The sequence below is a fragment of the Anastrepha ludens genome, chromosome 4 (assembly GCF_028408465.1).
Source record: "Anastrepha ludens isolate Willacy chromosome 4, idAnaLude1.1, whole genome shotgun sequence".
Taxonomy (NCBI): Eukaryota; Metazoa; Arthropoda; class Insecta; order Diptera; family Tephritidae; genus Anastrepha; species Anastrepha ludens.
The window spans coordinates 29406273-29428159 of NC_071500.1; the positions used below are offsets into that span (position 1 = coordinate 29406273).

The 21887-nt window shown below is 37.4% G+C and overlaps 1 protein-coding gene across 1 annotated transcript in view; it reads right to left on the reverse strand.

Annotated features, from left to right (window-relative positions):
* Positions 1-21887, reverse strand: part of LOC128861240 (uncharacterized) — a 78416-nt gene that overhangs the window by 4642 nt on the left and 51887 nt on the right. The window contains exons 19-26 of the mRNA XM_054099218.1: positions 21659-21771; positions 15424-15548; positions 15032-15226; positions 14680-14877; positions 14434-14594; positions 10670-10792; positions 5378-5532; positions 78-240 (exon numbers count right to left, since the gene is read on the reverse strand). Of these exons, the coding sequence (XP_053955193.1) occupies positions 78-240; positions 5378-5532; positions 10670-10792; positions 14434-14594; positions 14680-14877; positions 15032-15226; positions 15424-15548; positions 21659-21771 (1233 nt within the window). The remainder of the gene's footprint in view (positions 1-77; positions 241-5377; positions 5533-10669; positions 10793-14433; positions 14595-14679; positions 14878-15031; positions 15227-15423; positions 15549-21658; positions 21772-21887) is intronic.

The following is a 21887-nucleotide window of genomic DNA, read 5'->3' on the forward strand; positions in this document are numbered from 1 at the left end:
TTAAGAAAAAAGACCAACTCCAACACCAAAAGACAAAAACCACTGACGAATGGTGCATCAATATAAAGGCTACTCACTTCTAGGCTCCAGAATCGTGTCGGTATTTCATACATCGTCGACATTATTTGATTCGCTTCATCGTACACCGCATCAGCTGAAATCATCATTGTTAAGATGCGTACCAACACGAAAATTAATGAGAACCAAAAGTAAAACTCTTTCATAAAGTTGTCTCGATTGCTGTATGTAGATGAAAGCATAGAAAAATTAATACACAACATTTGCTAGCAGTTGAAATTCATATACATATAGGCTTAGTTTATTCTCTCTCCTCGGCGGAACATGCCTATACTAAAGGGAAGTCTGCAGAAACCACCTTACACTCACTCGTCGGGTTGGTGGAAAAAAGTTTATTAGACAAAGAGTTTGAATTGGTTGCTTTCGTAGATATAGAAGCCGCCTTCAACAATATAAATGCAAACGCTATAGTAGATTCATTAGAAGACTTTGGAGTTGAACCACGTCACTGCTTACGCAGATGACTTAGCAATTGCCGTTAAAAGCAAATATCCTAACACCCTTATGGATATTCTGTGCTCTAACATGGCCACACTTAGAAGCTGGACTGAGAGACTCGGTATAAACCCCGCAAAAACTGAAATAATTCTCTTTACAAAAAAACATAGGCTCCCTATAATCTCCCCGCTAATTTTGAAGTGTGTGGAGATTTCTTTGAAAGAGAATGTCAAGTACCTAAGACTCATATTGCACAGGAAACTCACGTGGAAACCTAATATTGGGGAAAGAGTTAAGAAGGCCAACGTAGCATTATATACAGGGTGATTTTTTAAGAGCTATAGGAAAGTTTTTCAAAAAAACACACGTAAAATTCAGAAAAATGCATGAAATTTTTACTGGAATGGATAGTACAGTCCATATAATTTAACACGTTGACTGCCAAGGCCATTTTCAGAAAACTGGCCAAAATTGATATTTTGATTTTTTCACATTATATTACTAAAAACTCTATTTCTAGATCATTGGTATCATCCAAAATCAAAAATGATGTTTTTTAAAGGAGAAAAAGGACCTACGAGTTATCTCGTAGTAGGTAGGTCCTTTTTTTCCTAAAAAAAACATCATTTTTGCTTTCTAAAGTATTTTGTTTTATAGTTATTATTATTTTTTATAGTTATCATAATTGTATTATTATTTTCTTTCTTTTTAGATTTATAAACATTCTCTAAAATTACTGTTATATTTATCAAGAATCCAATATGGATAAGAAAAGGTCACTGAATCAAAGAGAAATTGAGTACAACGCAAATCTAAGTGATTCAGAAGATGATTTCAGCGATGGTAGTAACGACATTTATGAGCCTTCTGAGAATACAAGTGATAGTGAAGATGAAGTCATCTCCGAACCTCAAGACGTCTCCGAATCTGATAATAATGACGATGATTTTCAAGCAACAACGTCAAATGAGAATGATGATTTGTGGACAGAAGGTCAACACAATCCTGAATTATTTCTTTTCGAAGAAAATGTTGGTGTGAAATTAGATACATCAAATTTTACAGTACAAACGCTAGTGGATTTATTTTTTTCGGATGAGTTTCTTGCATTACTGGTAGAACAAACTAATTTATATGCTGCGCAAGAAATTGCAACATTGGAAAATGGGAATCAAAATGCTATAAAAAAATCTAAAAGGATATAAAATTGGCAAGACGCTACAGAGATGAAAGTTTTTAATGCACTTTTATTGCAAATGGGACCTTGTACTTTCCCAACAATAGAACATTACTGGAACACAAACAAGCTATATAATGTAAACTTTTGGCGCACACATATGAGCCGCAATCGATTCCAGTTGATACTTCGTTATTTTCATTTGGTTGATAACTCACAACCATCTACCGACAGATTATACAAGGTGAGACCAATCCTAAATCATTTCAACGATGTTACGCGTGAAAACTATGCTCCAAGTAAAAATATTTGTACTGACGAATCCATGATGCTATTGCGGGGAAGATTACTTTTCCGCCAATACAATAAAAAATAAAAAACACAAATATGGTGTCAAACTATATGAACTATGTGAGTCCGACGGTCTTGTAATAAAAATAAAAATTTACAGCGGAAAATCTGAGGAAACTACCCATAATGTAGGTCACACTGCTGACGTTGTTTTACATTTACTTGAGGACTATCTCGATAAAGGCTACGCGCTTTACATGGATAATTTTTATAATTCAGTTAGTCTTACAAAACTGTTATATACACGAAAAACTGTTGTGTGTGGAACCCTACGAAGTAACAGAAAAGGAAACCCCAAAGATGTGGTAAATCGTAAACTAAAAAGAGGGGAGTGTTTTTGGCAGACAAATGGTCCTGTTACTGTATGCAAATGGAAATACAAACGAGAAGTCCTTTCCATTTCAAACATGCACGCTATTGAAATGGTAGAGGTGCCCAATCGCAATGGAAGAATTTCTATGAAACCGAATATAATTCGAAATTACAATAATGGAATGTCTGGCATTGACCGATCAGATCAAATGATTTGGTACTACTCATCTCTAAGAAAGACTATTAGGCACAAAAAGGTTTCACTTCATATTATAGAGATATATATACAAAATGCTCACAGAATTTACCAAAAAGTAACTTCAACTAAAATAAAACTGATAAAGTTCAGAGAAGAATTCGTCTTGGCGTTGATTGGAAATTTACCACCAACGGAAAAAAAACAGCGTCCGACAAAGCCATGTCGTGTAGTATCCAAGAAAAAAACGCCGAGAATGGTCCATCCTCTTAGTCCAATTTTGGCATACTCAACCCAATATTTCGGCCGGTATCTCACATATAAATGCTTTAATGTTGTCTTCCAATGCGTTAATTGAAGCAGGCTTGTCTGAATAGACATGAGCTTTAACATAGTTCCACAAAAAATAATCTAAAGGCGTTATATCACACGATCTTGGTAGCCAATTGACAGGTCACGAACGTGAAATGAAATGTTCACCGAACTCGCCTCTCAACAAGTCCATTGTTACGCGTGCTGTGTGGCATGTGGCACCGTATTGCTGAAACCACATGTCATGCAAGTTAAGCTCTTGCATTTTGGGCAAAAAAAGTTGGATATCATTTCATGGTGCGCTCATCATTCACAGTTACGTTACGATTCGCAGCATATTTGAAGAAGTACGGTCCAATGATACCTCCAGCCCATAAACCGCATCAAACTGTGACCTTTTCTGGATACATTAGTAGCTCTTGCAATTCCTCTGGCTGATCTTCACTCCAAAATCGTACCCATTGATCCAAAAATGAGCTTCGTCGCTGAACACAAGTTTTCAATAAAAAAATGGATCTTCGGCCAACTTTCCAAGAGCCCATTCACCAAAAATTCTGCGTTGCGGTAGGTCGTTCGTCTTCAATTCCTGCACCAGCTGTATTTTGAAAGGCTTCACACGTAAATCTTCGCAAAATTTTCCACGTTGTTGAGTAACAGAGGCCCAATTGCTGCGAACGGCGACGAATCGATAATTGATGGCCATCATTAACACAGGCCGATACAGCTGCGATATTTTCTTCAGTTCGCACTCTGCGTGAGCGTGTTGGTGGTTTGATGTCCAATAATGTAAATTTGGTTCTAAATTTAGTCACAATAGCTCGAATAGTCGCTTAAGTGGGTCGATTAAACTGACCATAAAATGGAAGAAGCGCACGATAAACTTTCTTAACAGAACACGCATTTTTATAATAAAATTGAATCATTTGCAAGCGTTGTTCGTTTGTAAGACGATTCATGGTTAAATTATAGACCAAACTGAAAATGTTTGACAGTGAAACAAAACACGAAACGTGCGTCAGCTGTTTAAACCAACTGTTTAAAAAGATAATAGCTTAAAAATCACCCGTTACTTGCAAAAAAGCGGTCGGCATTAAATGGGGACTAGCAGCTCGAGTTACACATTGATTCTATACTAGAGATCAATAACCTGGAGAATAACTCTTGCCAACTTACTTTGGGCTCAGTATGCAGTTGAGAAGTAAAGCTCTCTCTCGAAGGACCAAACTGACACTCAACAAAACGCTCATCATGCGCCTCCTGCTATATGACCCAGAAGCATGGACGACGTGAACAGCAGATAAGAAAGACACCCCAGCCAGGCGAACCTACGAAACGGTACCTCAAAAAGAAAGACGAGGACCACATCTTTGGGTATTGTTTTGTAACTACGCGTAACTATTTTGAGTAAAAACGTAAATATTTTACTGATAATGCAAATCAAACTGCATTATTAGTATTTTTATTGAAATTTCCTTCCGTGACCAGTAAAAAAATATTTTTCCTGCAATTTTTTCGAGTAATGAGGAAGAAAAATTTGTTTACTGCAGTTTTTCTAGTAATCAGTAAAAAAATATGTCTACTGCATTTTTTTTCAGTAATAAGTAAAAGTTTATTGGGAATGTAAATTAAATTTCAGTATCAGTAAAATTTTACTAATAACTGCTATTTATAATGCAGTAAATTTATATGCAGTGTACCCATCTCTGAAAATTATAAATAGCAGTTCTCCTCCGAGGCTTTTTTACCGTTTTTATTGGGGAAGGATTTTTACGTGGTTGGTTCCAAGCCGAACGCACAACCATATACCTTCGCCTTCTCACATTAACTCGCTCTCAAATGGATGTTCGGAAGCTACTCAGAGGATACATGGGCGAAGCCCAAAAGTTGTGAGCTACTTGAACCGTATGCAGAAGAATCGTCCTGGCCACTTCCAACTGAATGGCTATCAGGTACTGTCCCCACTTGCGTGGACTATCGCGCCTATCAAGAAGAATCATAAGCAGCTCATAGTAAAGTAGAATTAATGACAACCTTTGCATTTTGTGATAAAAACAAGCATAACTTTTCACTAAGTAAATTAATTTTTCGTCGTTCTTTTCTAATATTCAAATTTTCATAGGAAATATCAACATAAATGTCAAGTATTTCAAGTATTAGAGTTACCAAATTTCAATAGATACATATGGCTATAGCGCCGCGGCGCCTATAATTGTTTACAGATCAGATCAGTCCATATATTTCATCAGAGCAACTGAATTCTATGATTAGGGTTATGGCTGAGGTATGGCGCCACTAATTATAGCTTTAACCTGCATTATTGTGGGATTAACTTTTTAGTTTCTTCTAGAGTTATAGTTTCTCCCAGAGTTATAGTTTCTCCCGGAGTGCTGAACTTATGTGTTTGCCTCTTCTTCTTTCTCCTGCCGTTTTTCTTAAATTTTGAGTTAAATGGCCTCACAGACAAATGCGCGCGAAGGTTAATCTTATTTGATACAACTTTCAGTGATACTTACTTGAAACTGTGAAAAATTTGTACACATATGAAGTACAAATTATTGCAACACGACACGAGTATCAACATAGACAATCCATCATCGTACAGACGCAACAAATCGACAAGAGACATAAAGTCATTACGCACCTCCCTCCAGAAGTCCTCGTTCATATGCTGAGGGTGGAAAACAAAGTTGTCTTACAAATATAAAAATAAAAATTTGAATTTATTTATAGAATGAAAATTATATTCTATTAACATTCTTAATGTTTTAAACTGCAAAACAAAAACCACAATTCCAAGGATAACTGTTTCTATTCCAGATCATATACAGTGAGTCAAAAAAGTATTGGCACACACGAAGAATCAAAGTTCTCAGTGCTATAACTTTTCTTCTAATGAAAGTATAAAAAAATAGAAAATGGTGTTTTCTAAATATATTTATTTATTACGTATCTGAACAAAAAAAGTGCATGTAGCGTAGTAAACATAATAGAAGTGAAACTTTCAAGGCAGACAAAGAAAGAGGGAGAGACCCTAGAGGAAATGAGAGAGAAAGAGAGAGAGAGAGGGAGAGAGAGAAAGAATATATATCTAAATAAATTCACAACATTTGCAGAGAATACAAATAGACAAAATTTACAAAAAACGGAGAAGGGCCGACCGGTGTAGGTAAACGCCGGACACAAACCGTGGCAACAACGCGCACTACCCCGAGCGTTTATCACCCGCACAAACGCAGCTATGCCAGGACCGTAGCAACGGCACAAATTACCACAAGGCAATACCAATAAATCCGACGGAATGGATAGCACTTTATAGGACGCACAAGCACTAGCCAGGAAATGGAAATAAGCGCCAAAAAGTAGGCACCAGAAAAAATGCCAAAAAATCTGAACCAAAAAACGCCCCAAAGAGTAGGCACCAAGGAAATATAACGCCAAAAAGTAGGCACCAAAAATATGTTTTCTACAAGTTTGCACCAAGTGCACAAGCGCCAAAAAGTAGGCAGTGTTATTTCTCACTAGAAATTAGCAACCACAAGGAAAAACTCAGGAAAAGTAGCCTAAAATGTTTCTAAGATATATATAAGGTATAGCTCACTCTCTCCTTTTCCTCTACGTTATATCTTTTTTCTCTCTCGCGGAACGAAAATGCCCAAAACGTTGCATGGCCTTGAAATTTTACTCTCCATTCTCGCTCGTCCATCGACGTCTAAGAAGTTTCACTTCAAAAAAATTAATCTCGACTTAGGTTTACAAGCTCAACCTTGAAAGTTAAAATAAGGCACAAATTCACATCAAAAAAGTATTGGCACATTCTTTATATTAGCTTATGCTTTTGGTGTCGTAACGGTAAACTCCCGTTATTTTCACTGTTGCTTTTTACATATTCGTACGTTTTAAGAATTGCATACGGTTGCAATCACTTTTGATCGCGATTTCAACGGACATAGACCAAAATGGGCCGGGGTGATGAAATTCGAAAATAATTTTTTTTTGTTCAGATACATAATAAATAAATGTATTTCAATAGAAGATAAGTTATAGTACTGAGAACTTTGATTTTTCGAGTGTGCCAATACTTTTTTGACTCACTGCAAATAGAAATGTCAATTTTATTTATAAAGTTGTAAAAATATCTCTTTTACGCATATTTTTGCTTCTTCAAATATTAGTACTCTAATCTACATGGTCTGGATCCTTCTATGGTGGATCTGTGCGAAATATGGAAACTCATTCCAATAAAAAAACCGAGAACACAGTCTATAATCTTTAGGACAATATATTCTTATATATGTATATTCTTAAACCCATACAGTCTTCTAGTGATATGAAATAAACAAAAATTAATTACGAGGTTCGAAACCCACTCTGTGCACGAAACACCAAGTGAGAGAAAATGATTTTTCAAAAGCGGTCGCCCTTCGGCAGGTAGTGGAAAACCTCCAAGCTTATTTCTGTATGAAAATGCTCATCATGAAAAGCCATCTGCCATTCAGAGGCGGCGTAAAACTTTAGGTTCCTCGATTTGTGCAATAATATCTGAAAAACCAGCACAAATCGGAGGAGGAGCTCAACCAAACATTTTACTCAAAAGAGTAAGCTGGTTGAAAGTACTTTTTCTAATAGAATTTTTTTTCACATCATGTTTCACTACTGTCAAACTAAATATGTGCATAATTTTGTTAAGTATTCATTGACATTCCATCATGCAAAGACTTACACCTCAACGACGTTCACAAATCGTATAATTGTATTACGAAAATCCACGCTCTGTGAAAAGTGTTCATCGCGCGCTCAGTGACCCGAATTTTATTCAGCCATGAGGTCGATTTTTGGCTCAATGGCTACGTAAATAAGCAAAATTTTCGTACTTGAGCAGAAAAGCAACTCGAAGTCATTCAAGAACAGCCATTAATCCGTTGTCTTCAATGGTGCGGTTCTTCTCAAATATTTAAAAAGTCAAACCCAACTTAATACCTATAGTAATACATAAGTTGGGAGAAATATTGGGTTGTTCGAAAAGTAATTTCGTTTTTTCCCGACAGAGGATTTAATTGTATTTTTCCACAGCTAACTTCACACTAAAGTCGCATTGTCATTATATCTTTTTACAGCTGATATAGCAAGGTTTGCGTATGAATAAGTTCAATTGATTTTAAGCAGTTGTTTTTGTTCGGTCCCCTTTTAAATATGGAGAGCAATGAGCAGCATTTTCATCAGAAAAGGTAAAAATGCTGTTCAAGCCAGAAATAAATTAGCCGATGTGTATGGAGAAGATGTGTTGACAGTGCCAGAACTGGTCCGATCCGACAATTTTGATGTCGAAGATGCACCACGTTCTGGAAGGTCGGTTTAAGCTGATGAAGACGTGATAAAGGCATTAGTTGATGCAAATCGGCGAATAACAACACGTGAGATCGGTGAGACCACCTGAAAGGCCTGGGTTTAACCTCGTAGCTCGATATATCCACAAAAAAACGAAATTCCTTTCCGAACAACCCAATTGAAATAAAATTAAAACGAACTCAAGCTTCTTCGTTCCCTCCTTACCGGAATAGACACTGCGATCCAGCGAAAACTGACTATCACATTCCATGGCCCAAAAATGGGCGCTATAACAACATTTTTTTCTTCCTCTAGGCTCACTTGGATATCACTATTCTCATTTAAAAATTTAAAAATGCAAAATATTCCAGTATTCTATGCACATAGTCAACTGGCATCGTACTCCTATTAGGGCGCGGATATGTATGCTTGCATATATTTGTTGTTTTTGTATACGTACAAACATGTAGGTTGGAATGGCGTGGAATTGAACTGTGGGCGAGCGGGAATTTTTTCCACGTGTACTTAGGCACTATTGTCCATTGCACTTAAGGCCAAGCGATAGTTAATATATAATATAACTTTAATTTATTGATGAAGGTCGAAGAATTTCAACAAATATGCCAACATTGCAAGCGTGGCTTTGTTACGGTTTTGACCACCTCAACTCTGTCCACCATAAGTAAACACAGGGTTTTCTAATGAGAGGTGTTATTTTGATATTCAAAGAAAAATGCTATTTTTTAATACAAATCATCGGATGTTTATTTCATTACAAAGAGGAAGATATGCTGCTAATAGTGAAAAATAACATCAGGCAAATGACCACCACGACCACGTTTACAGGACAATATCCTTTTCATGAAATTTTCCTTAACCTAAGTGCAAAGTGGCTGCCCTATGTTCCCGACAGTCTCACAAATTCTCTCTTAAAGGTCTTGAATCGACCCTGGGCTGTTGGCGTAGACCTTCTCTTTCACGTGGCACCAAAGAAAAAAGTCACAAGGAGTTAAATCACAAGATCTCGGTGGCCAAGTGTGATCACCTCTTCGAGAGATACCACGCTCCGAAAACTTTTCCCGTAAAAGATCAATGGTTTCGTTGCTTGTGTGGCACGTAGCGCCGTCTTGTTGAAAATAAAAGTTGTCCAGATCAGTATCATTCAATTCCGGCCATAAAAAATCGTTAATCCTTTCTCCTGTTTAACACCTAACACCTGTTATTGGAAAACCCTGTACTTATAAATTTCTGTGCGTTTCTCATTACAACCTCGCTTACCATCTATCTCTACCCACTAAAAACAGTAACCAGCGTACTCCTCGTGAATGCATCACCTTGCATTATTCCATCATTAATATTTCCCTTCAACTTAAATGCAAGTAACATCTAATTATACATATCAGTAACGGTAAAGCGAACAGAGGCGTTGTTCGCACATACTTAAATTCCGCCCACAAGAAAAATATGCATTATCACATCCGATAAAATTAACAGTACATTCTTAGAGTTTTGCCATGTCATACGTAATGGAATGTGGGGCAAAGTTGCATCACAAAGTAAATTTCGTGAAAAATTTAATATACGTTAATTTCACACAAAAGAGTTTGTACATACGACGGCGGCGCAATAAGTACCCGTGTTTGAAGACAGAGGGAAAAAGAGCCGTATCGTTCGGTAATTCGCCTTTTGTTTTTGGATGGGAAAAGCAAAGTTGGACGCTGTCTATGGGGATGCTTCGCCACAGTTAGATATTGGTTCAACGAATTTAAACGTGAGTGAACAGCCGGAGCGTCGGGAGAAGTGTATCTTTCTAAAAAGGGAATATGTTGAAAAATAAAAAAAAATTTGTTTTGAAAAAAAGGTATCTTCATTTCTAATACGGGTATTTATTGAGCCCCCCTCGTATATGTACTTTTTTGAGCCGCACCATAGAAACTGTTGAAATTCCGGCGGTATCTACACGATAATCAGACTGGGTTTAAAATACACATTTCTATCCGGCTTTTAGGCACTGAGAAAATGGTTATTTGTATTGATGGTATGTGGGCAGTCAAAGGGGCTTATGGAATTCCGGGCCGTCAGAGAAAATATTACCAAAAACTCAAAAGAATTGTATTTCAAGCGTATAAAATTTCTTTGAAATTAGTAAAATTTTAAATTTCCTAGGGTTTATTTGTTTCTAATCAGGAAAAGCAAAAATCACACTTTTTCTCTGAGTGCAGCCATTTTCACTGTAGTAGCACGTTATTAAGTATGTGTGGAAAAAGGTGCAGAGATAAACGAGTTGAAGCAAATATCAGTCTAAGTTAAATCATCTGTAAATAATTAAATCAAGGCAAGTTGGAAAAAAAATGTAACAAATCACAATGAACTATGATATTAGCAGGCACTCGAGAAGAACTGCCCAAATACCGCTACATAACTTAATCTAGCTTAGTTGGTGTGTAAGTAAACAATACTTTGTGCGATTAGTCATTTACCTCTTTCACATGTCTCTTAATTCTCCAATGCATCTGTCGAAAACGTATCGCAAAGCAGCGAAAAATCATGCTTAGAAATATATCCACATAGTTCCAGGCAAAAGTAGACGATATTGTAATCCACTAGTTGAAATTATTTAAAAGGTAAAAAACCAAAGATTATTTAGTAGAGATGTCAAAAGAACATCGATGCTCGCTCATCGATATATCACAAAAACCGGTGAGTTGTTGGCTTCCGATACATCTGGCTATCGATACATCGATGTATTTTTTTTCGATACACCGATTTTTATGTTTGCAGTGCTGATATTATTTTCAATGCTTAAAATATTTTCGGTGAGGGAATTTCGTAGTTATTTTACAGAACATCTTACAAGGAATTTCAGAATATGTAAACAGTTTCTTTAAATAATTGTGAATGAATGAAATCAGATTTAGGTCGTTCATTAATCCGACTTTCCGATCGATTTTGAACCGACTTTCCCAGGCACTGTCTTATGAGGGCGCATGGACAAACGTATGCGGTTTCCCTTTAATGGTTTCTGTCGCAGCTGCAGGGGCGAGAGAAAGTGACAAGCATTGAACACTTCCTCTTCCACTCTATCTCGATAACGACCTAAATCCTATAGTATGTATTGCTCCCTACCTCACTTAGATTCGACATAAATTTTATATATGAGACTGGACAAAAACCACGTCCACTTTATCCATAAATTTGTTCTACATATTTCAGAAATTAATTAATGTGCGCCCGGGTAACCTTCGGATGTGTATGTACAATATGGGAATCAAATGGAAGCTGTTGGTGAATGCTTTAGTCCAGAGTATTTTTCATGCCGCTCCGTGACTAGGGTCTCGAGATAGAGACCAAAACGTGGACCCTAGATTGTGTTTGTACAATATGGATATCAAATTGAAGCTGTTGGTGAATGCTTTAGTACAGAGTATTCTTCATGCCGCTCCGTGACTGGGCTCTCGAGATATGGGTATCAAATGAAAGCAGTTGATAAGTGCTTTAATACGGGGTAATTTTCATACCTATTGATGACTAGGGTCTGGAAATATATGCCAAAACGTGGACCCGCCGTGTCTTTGCACCGAATTAAAAAAAACTTACACACATTGTTAAGGAGGTATTGAAGATGGTTTCCGTATAGTTTGGATACCTATTGGTAGATAGGGTCTCGAGATATAGGTCAAAACGTGGACCCGGGTAACCTTCGGATGTGTATGTACAATATGGGTATCAAATGGAAGCTGTTGGTGAATGCTTTAGTTCAGAGTATTTCCATCCGCTCCGTGACTAGGGTCTCGAGATAGAGACCAAAACGTGGACCCTAGAATGTGTTTGTACAATATGGATATCAAATTGAAGCTGTTGGTGAATGCTTTAGTACAGAGTATTTTTCATCCAGCTCCGTGACTGGGGTCTCGAGATATAGGTCAAAACGTGGACCCGGGTAACCTTTGGTTGTGTATGTACAATATGGGCATCAAATGAAAGCTGTTGATAAGTGCTTTAATACGGGGTAATTTTCATACCTATTGATGACTAGGGTCTCGAAATATATGCCAAAACGTGGACCCGCCGTGTCTTTGCACCGAATTAAACCAAAGTTACGCACATTGTTAAGTAAGTATTGAAAATGGGTTTCGTAAAGTTTGGTTGTAATTCGGAGTACTGGCAACGGGTACAGCGTTCTTTTGAACCAGCCATAATGTCGCTTACTTTTTTAACGCTTGGGGCGGAACTGAACTGTCAAATTACAATGTGTCAATATTTCTTTCTGATTTGGATGCCATAAGGAAAAAACGTAAGTGCAACATGTAAAAATTGTTTGTGAATTTTTTTGGAGTGGATTTTGGAACAGTGAATAATTTCTTACGAAATTTGAGAATTTAATGTGAAATCCGAATGAAATTATGTGTTCGTGGAAAAAAAATTTTTTTTCGTTTTTTTTTTTTGAAAAATATAAATGGATAATGGTTAAAAAAGCCCCAATGCTTAATAAAACATATAAATTGAAACGAAAAATTTATGGATGATCAGGAAAAAAGACGATTGTTTATTCATATGCGTTGATTTGAAATTTAAAAACAATCTTCTTTTTTCCTGACTTTCAATTTATATTTTATATTTACTCAAAAACAAATAGAAAAACAAAAAATATTGTTTATGCCAAAGCGCTTGAATAAAGAATAAAGAAATAAATAATATGAAAATCATATATTTTCTGTTCTAAACCATATCTATTCTATTTTAGTGTGCCCAGCGAAGGGGGCCGGGTTTGCTAGTAAGTAGATATGTATACATTCTTGATCATCTTGAAAAGCCTTGAAACACACAAAAACACATGCAACTATTCATCGCTAGACATTTCTTTCAATAAAAAATACATTAGCAAAGTCGCTAACTTTTCAGACTTTCAGTTTCAAATGAAATTTCACGACTATTCATTGGTCTATCGTTGCACTCATATTTTTTCCAATGAAGCAAAAACAAAATCTAATATATATGAAGGCTATGACTAACCGATTCGTTTACCAGAGCGAGAAGTACTGAATTCAAAAGAGAAGGCTTCACACTTAACAGCTGGCGATTGCTGGCGTTTGATGCGTCTTCACTTCTTCTCAGTTAGTGCCGTAATTAAGTAGTCGCAATTGGTGCAGCTATGAAAAATCCGTGAAACAGGTATTTTCGCAAAACATTTCAAAAACTAACGATAGCTAAAAGTTTCAGCAGTTTTTGATTACGTTAACAACTATTCGCCGGCAAAGGGATTTAAATTTTTATAAATACAGAAATTGGCTCAAATAGCAAATTCAAAGGTGGTAAGACACTTATAAGACATGGGCTGAAATGTTCCGGGCCTAAAAAAGAATACGCGTTTTTTTTTGTTAAAAATTGGATTAGTTCATCAACGTAATTTCCGTCAAGAACAACGCAAGCATTCCAGCGCCGCTCTAACATTTCAATAGCACTTTTGTCGAACGATATTTTGTCTCAAAATAGGCTTCGATTTCAGTGATAACCTCTTCATACGAGCGATATTTCTTATCGGCGAGCCTTTTTTTAGGTCTGCCAACAGCGACTGCTGGGAGCCAAATCTGTCGCTGGGAGCCAATTCATGTAATTTTGTCATTGTTTTCATTGACTCGTGACACGGTGCATTGTCTTGTTTTTGGTCAACAGTGATCAAACGCAGCACTCACTTCGAATAGAGTTCATACAATACAAATACAAATCTCAGCTAACTCACGCAGTTTCACTTTTCGATCATTCAAACGATTTTGGGGATTTTTTTGATGTTTTCTAGTGTTACCGCCTTATTTGGGCGTCCACTGCGTTGAGAATAATCGGTGACCCTACGACCACGTTTGAAGACAGCAGACCATCGTTTTATTATTGTTTCTGACGCAGCGAAGTCCCCATAACACAAGCAATGGCTTGATGCTTTGTTTGAACGGTATTTTTTCCCAGCAAGAAGCAGTGTAAAATTAAAGAATGAAATTTTTTTGATTCATTGTTTTGAAAATAACAAAAGTAGCGTCACTCTCAGCACAACAACTCACGAACTAATGAATAGAATATCATTAAATTTTAACGGCAGTCTCTCTAAGGTTAGTACTAACTAAAAAAGAGGTCAATGCAATAAAACTAGTGTCATCTACTCGTATGTGTTCGGCCTGGAACTTTTCAGCCCATGTGTTCATAATTAAACGGAGTTTTCAAAACTAGCGCATACCGCCAATTAATTGCTCACCTCCACTAAGGGTATTAACCAAACTTGATAACTAAATATCGAAAATATCTGCAAGCGCTCCCGCATGAAGTAGTTTTTCCAAAAATCCTCCTTTAGGTTGCATTTCTTGATTTGGAAATCGTTATTGTAAATTGCAGTTCCAATGTACACCGAATGTTCCACTTACATAGGGCAACGAAATGAAAATAAATAAGTAGCAACAATGTGCACACATGCACCTATAAATGTGTGTGAGTGTATACATACCTGCAGCACCAAGCAGTAAAATTGCGCCAAACCTCCGCACATTGCGACTGAAATTTTGCGATTCTCCATTGCCATAGGGCTTATGTAAAAATACCTGCTCGCTGCGATGCATGTGTTTTATCAGATTTGGCCATTTACGAGCGAGTTGTAAAAAGCTACTCACACTCAAAACCGATATGATGCTGAAACTGAAAGGACCTGCAGCAAAAGAATACGAAAATATGTTGTTATTAACTTGTTATTGACTGTGGGAAAATTAAACGCCCACGAGCAGTGAAATATCAAAGCCAGTGGACCCAAATAGTTTAGCACAAAACTGAAAAGCCAAGTTGTAAATTTAACATTTTTTTACCAACTGTATACAATTTCAAGCCCAACTTCAATACAACCTTCGTCGATAGCACCACATCCATGAGCGAAAAGCATATCATCAAAAGGGAGAGAAGTGAAATTGGCGTCAACCAGCTGAAGTGGACGTGTTCGACATTTGATATGGACGATGCGCCACTGACAGGCAACGTTGCCAGTAAATTTGAGATCATCATAACTGTAGAGAGAAATATTATATAATATAATGCAACTTAGCAACATAACGAGTACATAGACAGTTACACATGTATAAATACCACAACTACAAATGAATTGGCTTGTAATGCCATAAATCGTTTGCAAACATGTATACCTCGAACATGGAACATGTGGCACTAGAAGCATACACACATGTTGCTGAATGTGGTTACTTACACGGTGACAACGCATGATGCATGGTATTCGTGCTCTCTAGCGGGGCATCATTATGCTGCTCCTCCCTGTGGCCCTTTGGCTTTTGTGGCTGTAGATATTCTTTGGACTTCAGCTGTTGCATGGTACTACTTGCAACAGCTCAGCACATGCAATGGTACAACTTCTCACTTCTGAACGTAGCAACATGCATTTTTTTTCAATTTCATTGCAATGTTTTATGAAAAACAACCTTATCATGCGAATCACGATTAAAGCTACTTTTCGCAGTTGTAAGCATTGCAAACTATCGATTTTACTTTGATTGCAATCAACATAAGCGCATGAAAAATGAAATAGCAGAAAAATTAAAAGCATAAAAACTAATGCCGCATGTTGGAAATTTACCTCAAGGACCATTAGATTCCAAACGTGATAATATTTTTGCAGTTGAAGTGATTGAGCGGTTCTTTGATGTGGTGATATTTGTGCTGCAGAGGGTCCCTTTGACATTTTTTATTGCATTTTGTATTGTATTGCACCTTTTTGTGGAAATGTAATAGGTCTATTTATAAGTTCGTGCGGTTTTACAACAGATGGCGTAACTTGATTATTATTCCATCGATCCACATTTCCAAACATTCATTGGAGAGCTACTGTCGTAAGGCACAAACGTCAGTATAAGTTTTTTATTTGAAGCGTAAACAACAATATTTTTACCACACTTGAAAATGTCGAATTTCGTGCCAAATAATGTGTTTTTGCGGGGAATTCTTCTTCATTATTTTAATATGAAGAAAAAAGCAGCCGAAAGTCATCGTATCTTGGTGGAAGTTTTTGTGAGCATGCTCTATCTGAGCGAACGTGCCAGAAGTGGTTTGCACGCTTTAAAAGTGGTGATTTTGGCTTGGAAGACGAAGAACGCGAGGGTGCGCCGCCAAAGTTCATGGATACCGAATTGGAGGAATTGCTCGATCAAGATCCGGCTCAAACGCAAGAAGAGGTTGCAAAAACTTTGGGAGTTGATCAATCAACCATTTCCAAACGTTTAAAAGCCATGGGAATGATCCGAAAGGTAGGCCATTGGGTGCCGTATGAATTGAAGCCAAGAGACGTTGAACGCCGTTTTATGGCATGCGAACAACTGCTTCAACGGCACAAAAGAAAGGGTTTTTTGCATCGAATTGTGACTGGCGATGAAAAGTGGGTCCATTACGACAATCCAAAACGTCGGGCAACGTATGGATACCCTGGCCATGCTTCAACATCGACGTCGGCGCAGAATATTCACGGCCTGAAGGTTATGCTGTGTATCTGGTGGGACCAGCTGGGTGTTGTGTATTATGAGCTACTGAAACCGAATGAAACGATTACGGGGGATGTCTACCGACGACAATTGATGCGTTTGAGCCGAGCACTGCGAGAAAAACGGCCGCAATACGCCGATAGACACGACAAAGTTATTTTGCAACATGACAATGCTCGGCCACATGTTGCACAAGTGGTCAAAACATACTTAGAAACGCTCAAATGGGATGTCCTACCCCACCCGCCGTATAGTCCAGACCTTGCGCCATCCGATTACTATCTCTTCCGATCGATGCAACATGGCCTGGCTGACCAGCACTTCCGTAATTACGATGAAGTCAAAAAATGGATCGATTCGTGGATTGCGGCAAAACCGACCGAATTTTTCACAAAGGGAATCCGTGAATTGCCAGAAAGATGGGAAAAAGTAGTAGTAAGCGATGGACAATATTTTGAATATTAAATTTGTAACCATTTTACGTCAATAAAGTTTAAAATTTCGAAAAAAAACCGCACGAACTTATTCATAGTCCTATTAATTGAACTCATTCCTATTTACTGAATACTAATTTTTCATTCCTATTTACTGAATACTAATTTTTCATTCCTATTTACTGAATACTAATTTTTCGATTGCTGCAGTTATTTAAGCACGATTTTATCTGATAGCAAACTTCGAGTTGATTTAAAGAGACAGGTGTCAGAATTCTTCAGTATAAACTCTGCGTTGTACAACATAAAAACAGGATAATCCAGATATACGTTTATTTTTAAATAAAATAAAAAGTAGGTTGGGTTATACGAGGTGTGTTCAAAAAATAAGGTAAATTTTCATTTTTTTCCAAAAAATATTTATTTATTCATCAATTTCTATTTTGTCTCCTTCAAAGTAGTCCCCCTCAGATATACTACACTTCCGCAACTATCGGAAATATGCGTTTTTCCCAATAGTCAAGCAGCTATCTTAGCTTTAAGCCAATTCAAAAATCGTCAGACAATGCAAAGAAGAACTTAATATTTTTGCACGCGCGACAGACATCACTCTTACCTGGATACCTGGCCATCGGAACATAGAAGGAAATGAGAAAGTTAATGAACTGGCAAGGCAGGGTGCATCCTATAACGAGTTCGAAACTGTAGAGAGAGAGAGATCATCTCGCTATTCCAGAAGCAGGCCGTTGACAGATGGACTAACACGTATACCTACAAAATAACTGAATCAACGAGGCCTAATTTCAACAAATCCAGAACTGACGAGTTGTTAAGAAAGCCACGAATATACATATTCAGAATTACGTCAACAATAACCGCTCACTGGCCTTTAGGAAAGCATGTCAGGAAGATGAGGCTGCCGTGCTGCAGAAAAAGCTTTTCACTATCTATGTGAATGCTCAAGTCTGGGTGACCTACGGCATAAGATGCGGACGGAATTCTCGATGGTTCACTTGAAAGAAAAGAAACTGCAGAAAAGAAACTTGACGATAAAGGCAGATCGAAATGGTTATGTTAGTAAGGTTGATTGTCTTCAACAAGACACTCAATGACCCTATTGTGATACTTGCATTTGATTTCCATCCCCTGACTAAGTTGCTTAAATCACTTAGATCTTTTTAAGAAGGTCTCTCCAGTGAGTCGTTTTGCCAATTTCCCAGTTCTTCAATGAAATAATCCCCAAGATATTTGCCACGACTTCTTTGAAGTGCAGGGCATACACAGAGGACGTGTTGTACTGACTCAATTTCTTCTTTATCTCCACAACTCCTGCAGGCATCATTATGAGGTACACCCATTCTACCATCTAGAATGTCAATAGTGCAGCGATCCGTTATAAAACTTGTGAGGATACTGGTAGTTGATTTGTTGAATCTAAGCAGACATTTTGTACTTCTCAGATTTAGTTTCAGCCAGACTGCTTTTTTTTTTAATTGGTTGGTATATCTTTGGCCAAGCTTTTCCTCCAATTAATGATGGAAATCTGGCTTTTGTTCTACAAGATTTTTTATGAGTGAATTCCCATTTTATGATGGCAGGCGCTGCAAAAAAATGCTCAGCTACGCGACCGACTTTCGATAATTTCAAGTTTTATTAAGTCAAATATTCTTTTTCATTTACGGTTTACATTTTTTTTTCAAGTGGGTACTCGGGATGACTTCGCTGGCATCCGGTCAAACCAAATTGAAACCAAACTAATGTTAAAGGCTTTTGGCTCTAACTCACGAATATATATACCTATATACATAATTGGCGCGTACACTCTTTTTGGGTGTTTGGCCGAACTCCTCCTCCTATTTGTGGTGTGCGTCTTAATGTTGTCCCACAAATGGGGGGGCCTACAGTTTTAAGCCGATTCCGAGCGGCAGCTATTTTTTATGAGGAGCTTTTTCATGGCAGAAATACACTCGGAGGTTTGTCATTGCCTGTCGAGGGGCGACCGCTATTAGAAAAATGTTTTTCTTAATTTTGGTGTTTTCACCGAGCTTCGAACCGACGTTCTCTCTGTGAATTCCGAATGGTAGTCGCGCACCAACCCATTCGGCTACGGCGGCCTGATGGGCATATAAAATTTGCCATGACTTTTTGGCATAGTTCGGTTGTATCTCATTTATAACGCGCATGATTTCGTTCTTCAACTTTGTAATTATCTCGGGCCCATTGACCACACTTTTTACGTAGCTTTAGAAAAAAATGTCCAATATAGTAGAGTCAAATCGCAAGATCTTGAATCCGGACACATATTGTCCAAGCTCATATCCATAAAAAGTTTGTTATCAAGTCGGGATAACGATCACCGTTCACCGTAAGAGCTTTGCCGGCATTATTTTCGTAGAAATACGGCCGAATTACTCCGCCTGCACAAAATCCCTACCAAACAGACTCTTTTTGGGTGCATAGTATTTTTTGAATGACCCAAATTCGGACATGAAACATCAAATGATAGAAACAATTTTTTCTATTAGCGGTCCAATCTTGTGTTGCTATCGCTTTGTGTGAAGGAGCAGAGTCTTAGAACCTCGATCTTCATGATCAACTGGACTGTTAAATCCATCAGAAACATTAAACTCCCTCGCAAGGGAGGGCCCTTGATATTGAAGGGTCTTTTCAATAATCACTTGCACTTCTTGAATAAATTTTGCAGATCAGGCAGTGTCAGAACGTTCCACGCGTTTTTTTTTTTTTTGCGTTTGGCAACAAATTTTGCATCGCCACCTGATGCTTCCAATTCACGGCACACCTTATGAACGAACGAACGTGCGCAATTAAGAAAATTAGAGATTTCTGGATTGTTGTGATTTGCTCAGATAGCGACGATAACTGTATTTCTCTTCATTTTTTGAGTTATGTTTTAGTCTTCCATTTCTTATCTAAAAAAGAGCAAAAAGAAAAATATGTGGCTATAATAGTTTCGGGGAGTTATAGCCACATATATGCATATCCTCAAACAGCGTATGGACCCTGTTTATTCAGATATACATATATATTATACAAGGTGAAGACCAAAACAAACAAGACTGGCATCATAAAAATGTTCTAGATGGCACCATCTTTTTAATGAGTTAGTGCGCTGGAAGTTACATCCCTAGCTGACTTCCAGTGAAAGCTTGGGGCATTCAGTTCAGTGGAAGCGAAGTTATTGCGTCTAAAGTGTCAGTATGTTTGTGTCATCAGTACAAAAATGAGTTTCGAACAATGAGCTAATATCAAACTTCGTTTCAAAATCGGTAAAACGTTTACCGGAAACATTTGAATTAATGAAAAAAGTTTGTGGCGATGATTGTCTATCTCGTGCCAGAGTTCATGAATGGCTTATACGTTTCAGAGATGGAGGAAATGAGGACTTAAATGACTATGAACGTACGGACCACCCAAAATCAGTTATCACCGAAAACTTCATCAAAACTTTTCGAAAATTTATGAAAAATGAACCGAAATCATTGTTAAAATTCATGGAGTCGAAGTTGAATATCTCCAAAACATCGAATAATCGCATTTTTACTGATACTCATTTAAGCTTACGAAAGGTCTGAGCCCGTTTCATTCTGCTCAAGTTAACTGAGGACCAAAAATTGCTCAGAATTCAACATTCGAGAGACCTCATTAAAGATGCGAGAAAAGGCGAGAACTTCCTTTACAATTTTGTAACTGGTGATGAAACGTGGTGTTTACAACACGAACCTGAAACTAAGCCTCAAAATGCCGAATGGAAGGCCCCAGACGAGCCACCACACAAAAATTCGCGTTCGGAGAAGTCAAAAAGCAAGTCGATGCTCATTTGTTTTTACGATTTCAAGGGATTACGATTCCTCCACAAGGAGTTCGTGCCAATGGCCAAATCGTCAATACAATTTTCTTCAAATGAACATCGCTCCATGACTAAGTCTGACAAAGTCCGTAGTACCTATTGTCTAGAAAAAATTTTCTGTATCAACCTTTGAAACACCCTCTTTTTTTAGCAGTACCTGATTAGAAGAAAATTTGGTTTTATTTTTGTGCACTAAAACTTTAAAGCCGTTTTCTCGAATTGTTATTGTTATTCTAGAAAATGCGGCACATATAACCAAAAAAAATCCATACGAATAAAAGGCACCACAAAGTAATTATTTGAATTCTAACGTCGCCATTTTGGCACAAATTTTAGTACTAATAAACAATTTAATAGTTAGTACTTTATTACACCATTATAAGTAGAAATAATGCATTTTGTATGTATGTTATGTATGTTCTAAAATGCGTAATTAAAAAATGTTCGATGATGCCGATGCTGCTGGTATCCACCACACAGTTAGTTAGTAACATAATCGTACGATGCCTACTGGAATCGAGCAAGTGATTCAGATATTTTTTACATTGCACATATTTTAATCTTCAAGGAAAAGCATTTCACTTCAATAAACCGATGCTCTAATGTTTCTCTTCCACTCCATACGTTCTTAGGAAATTTTTCCAAATTTACTCATTTTCATGCTCGTACTCAATCTGCTTGCAATAATTTGTTATCTGCTGAATGGACCCTTTATTGATGACATCTGCAACCATCACCTCATACGTGAAGATTGTGCTAGCCATCTACGGTCAAGGAAATATGAAAAACAGCAAAAAAGAAGATAATATAATAACATCCTTTTAATAAGCATTAAAGGCGCCAAAACCAAAACGTAGGCACACACAAGCACTAAAAACCG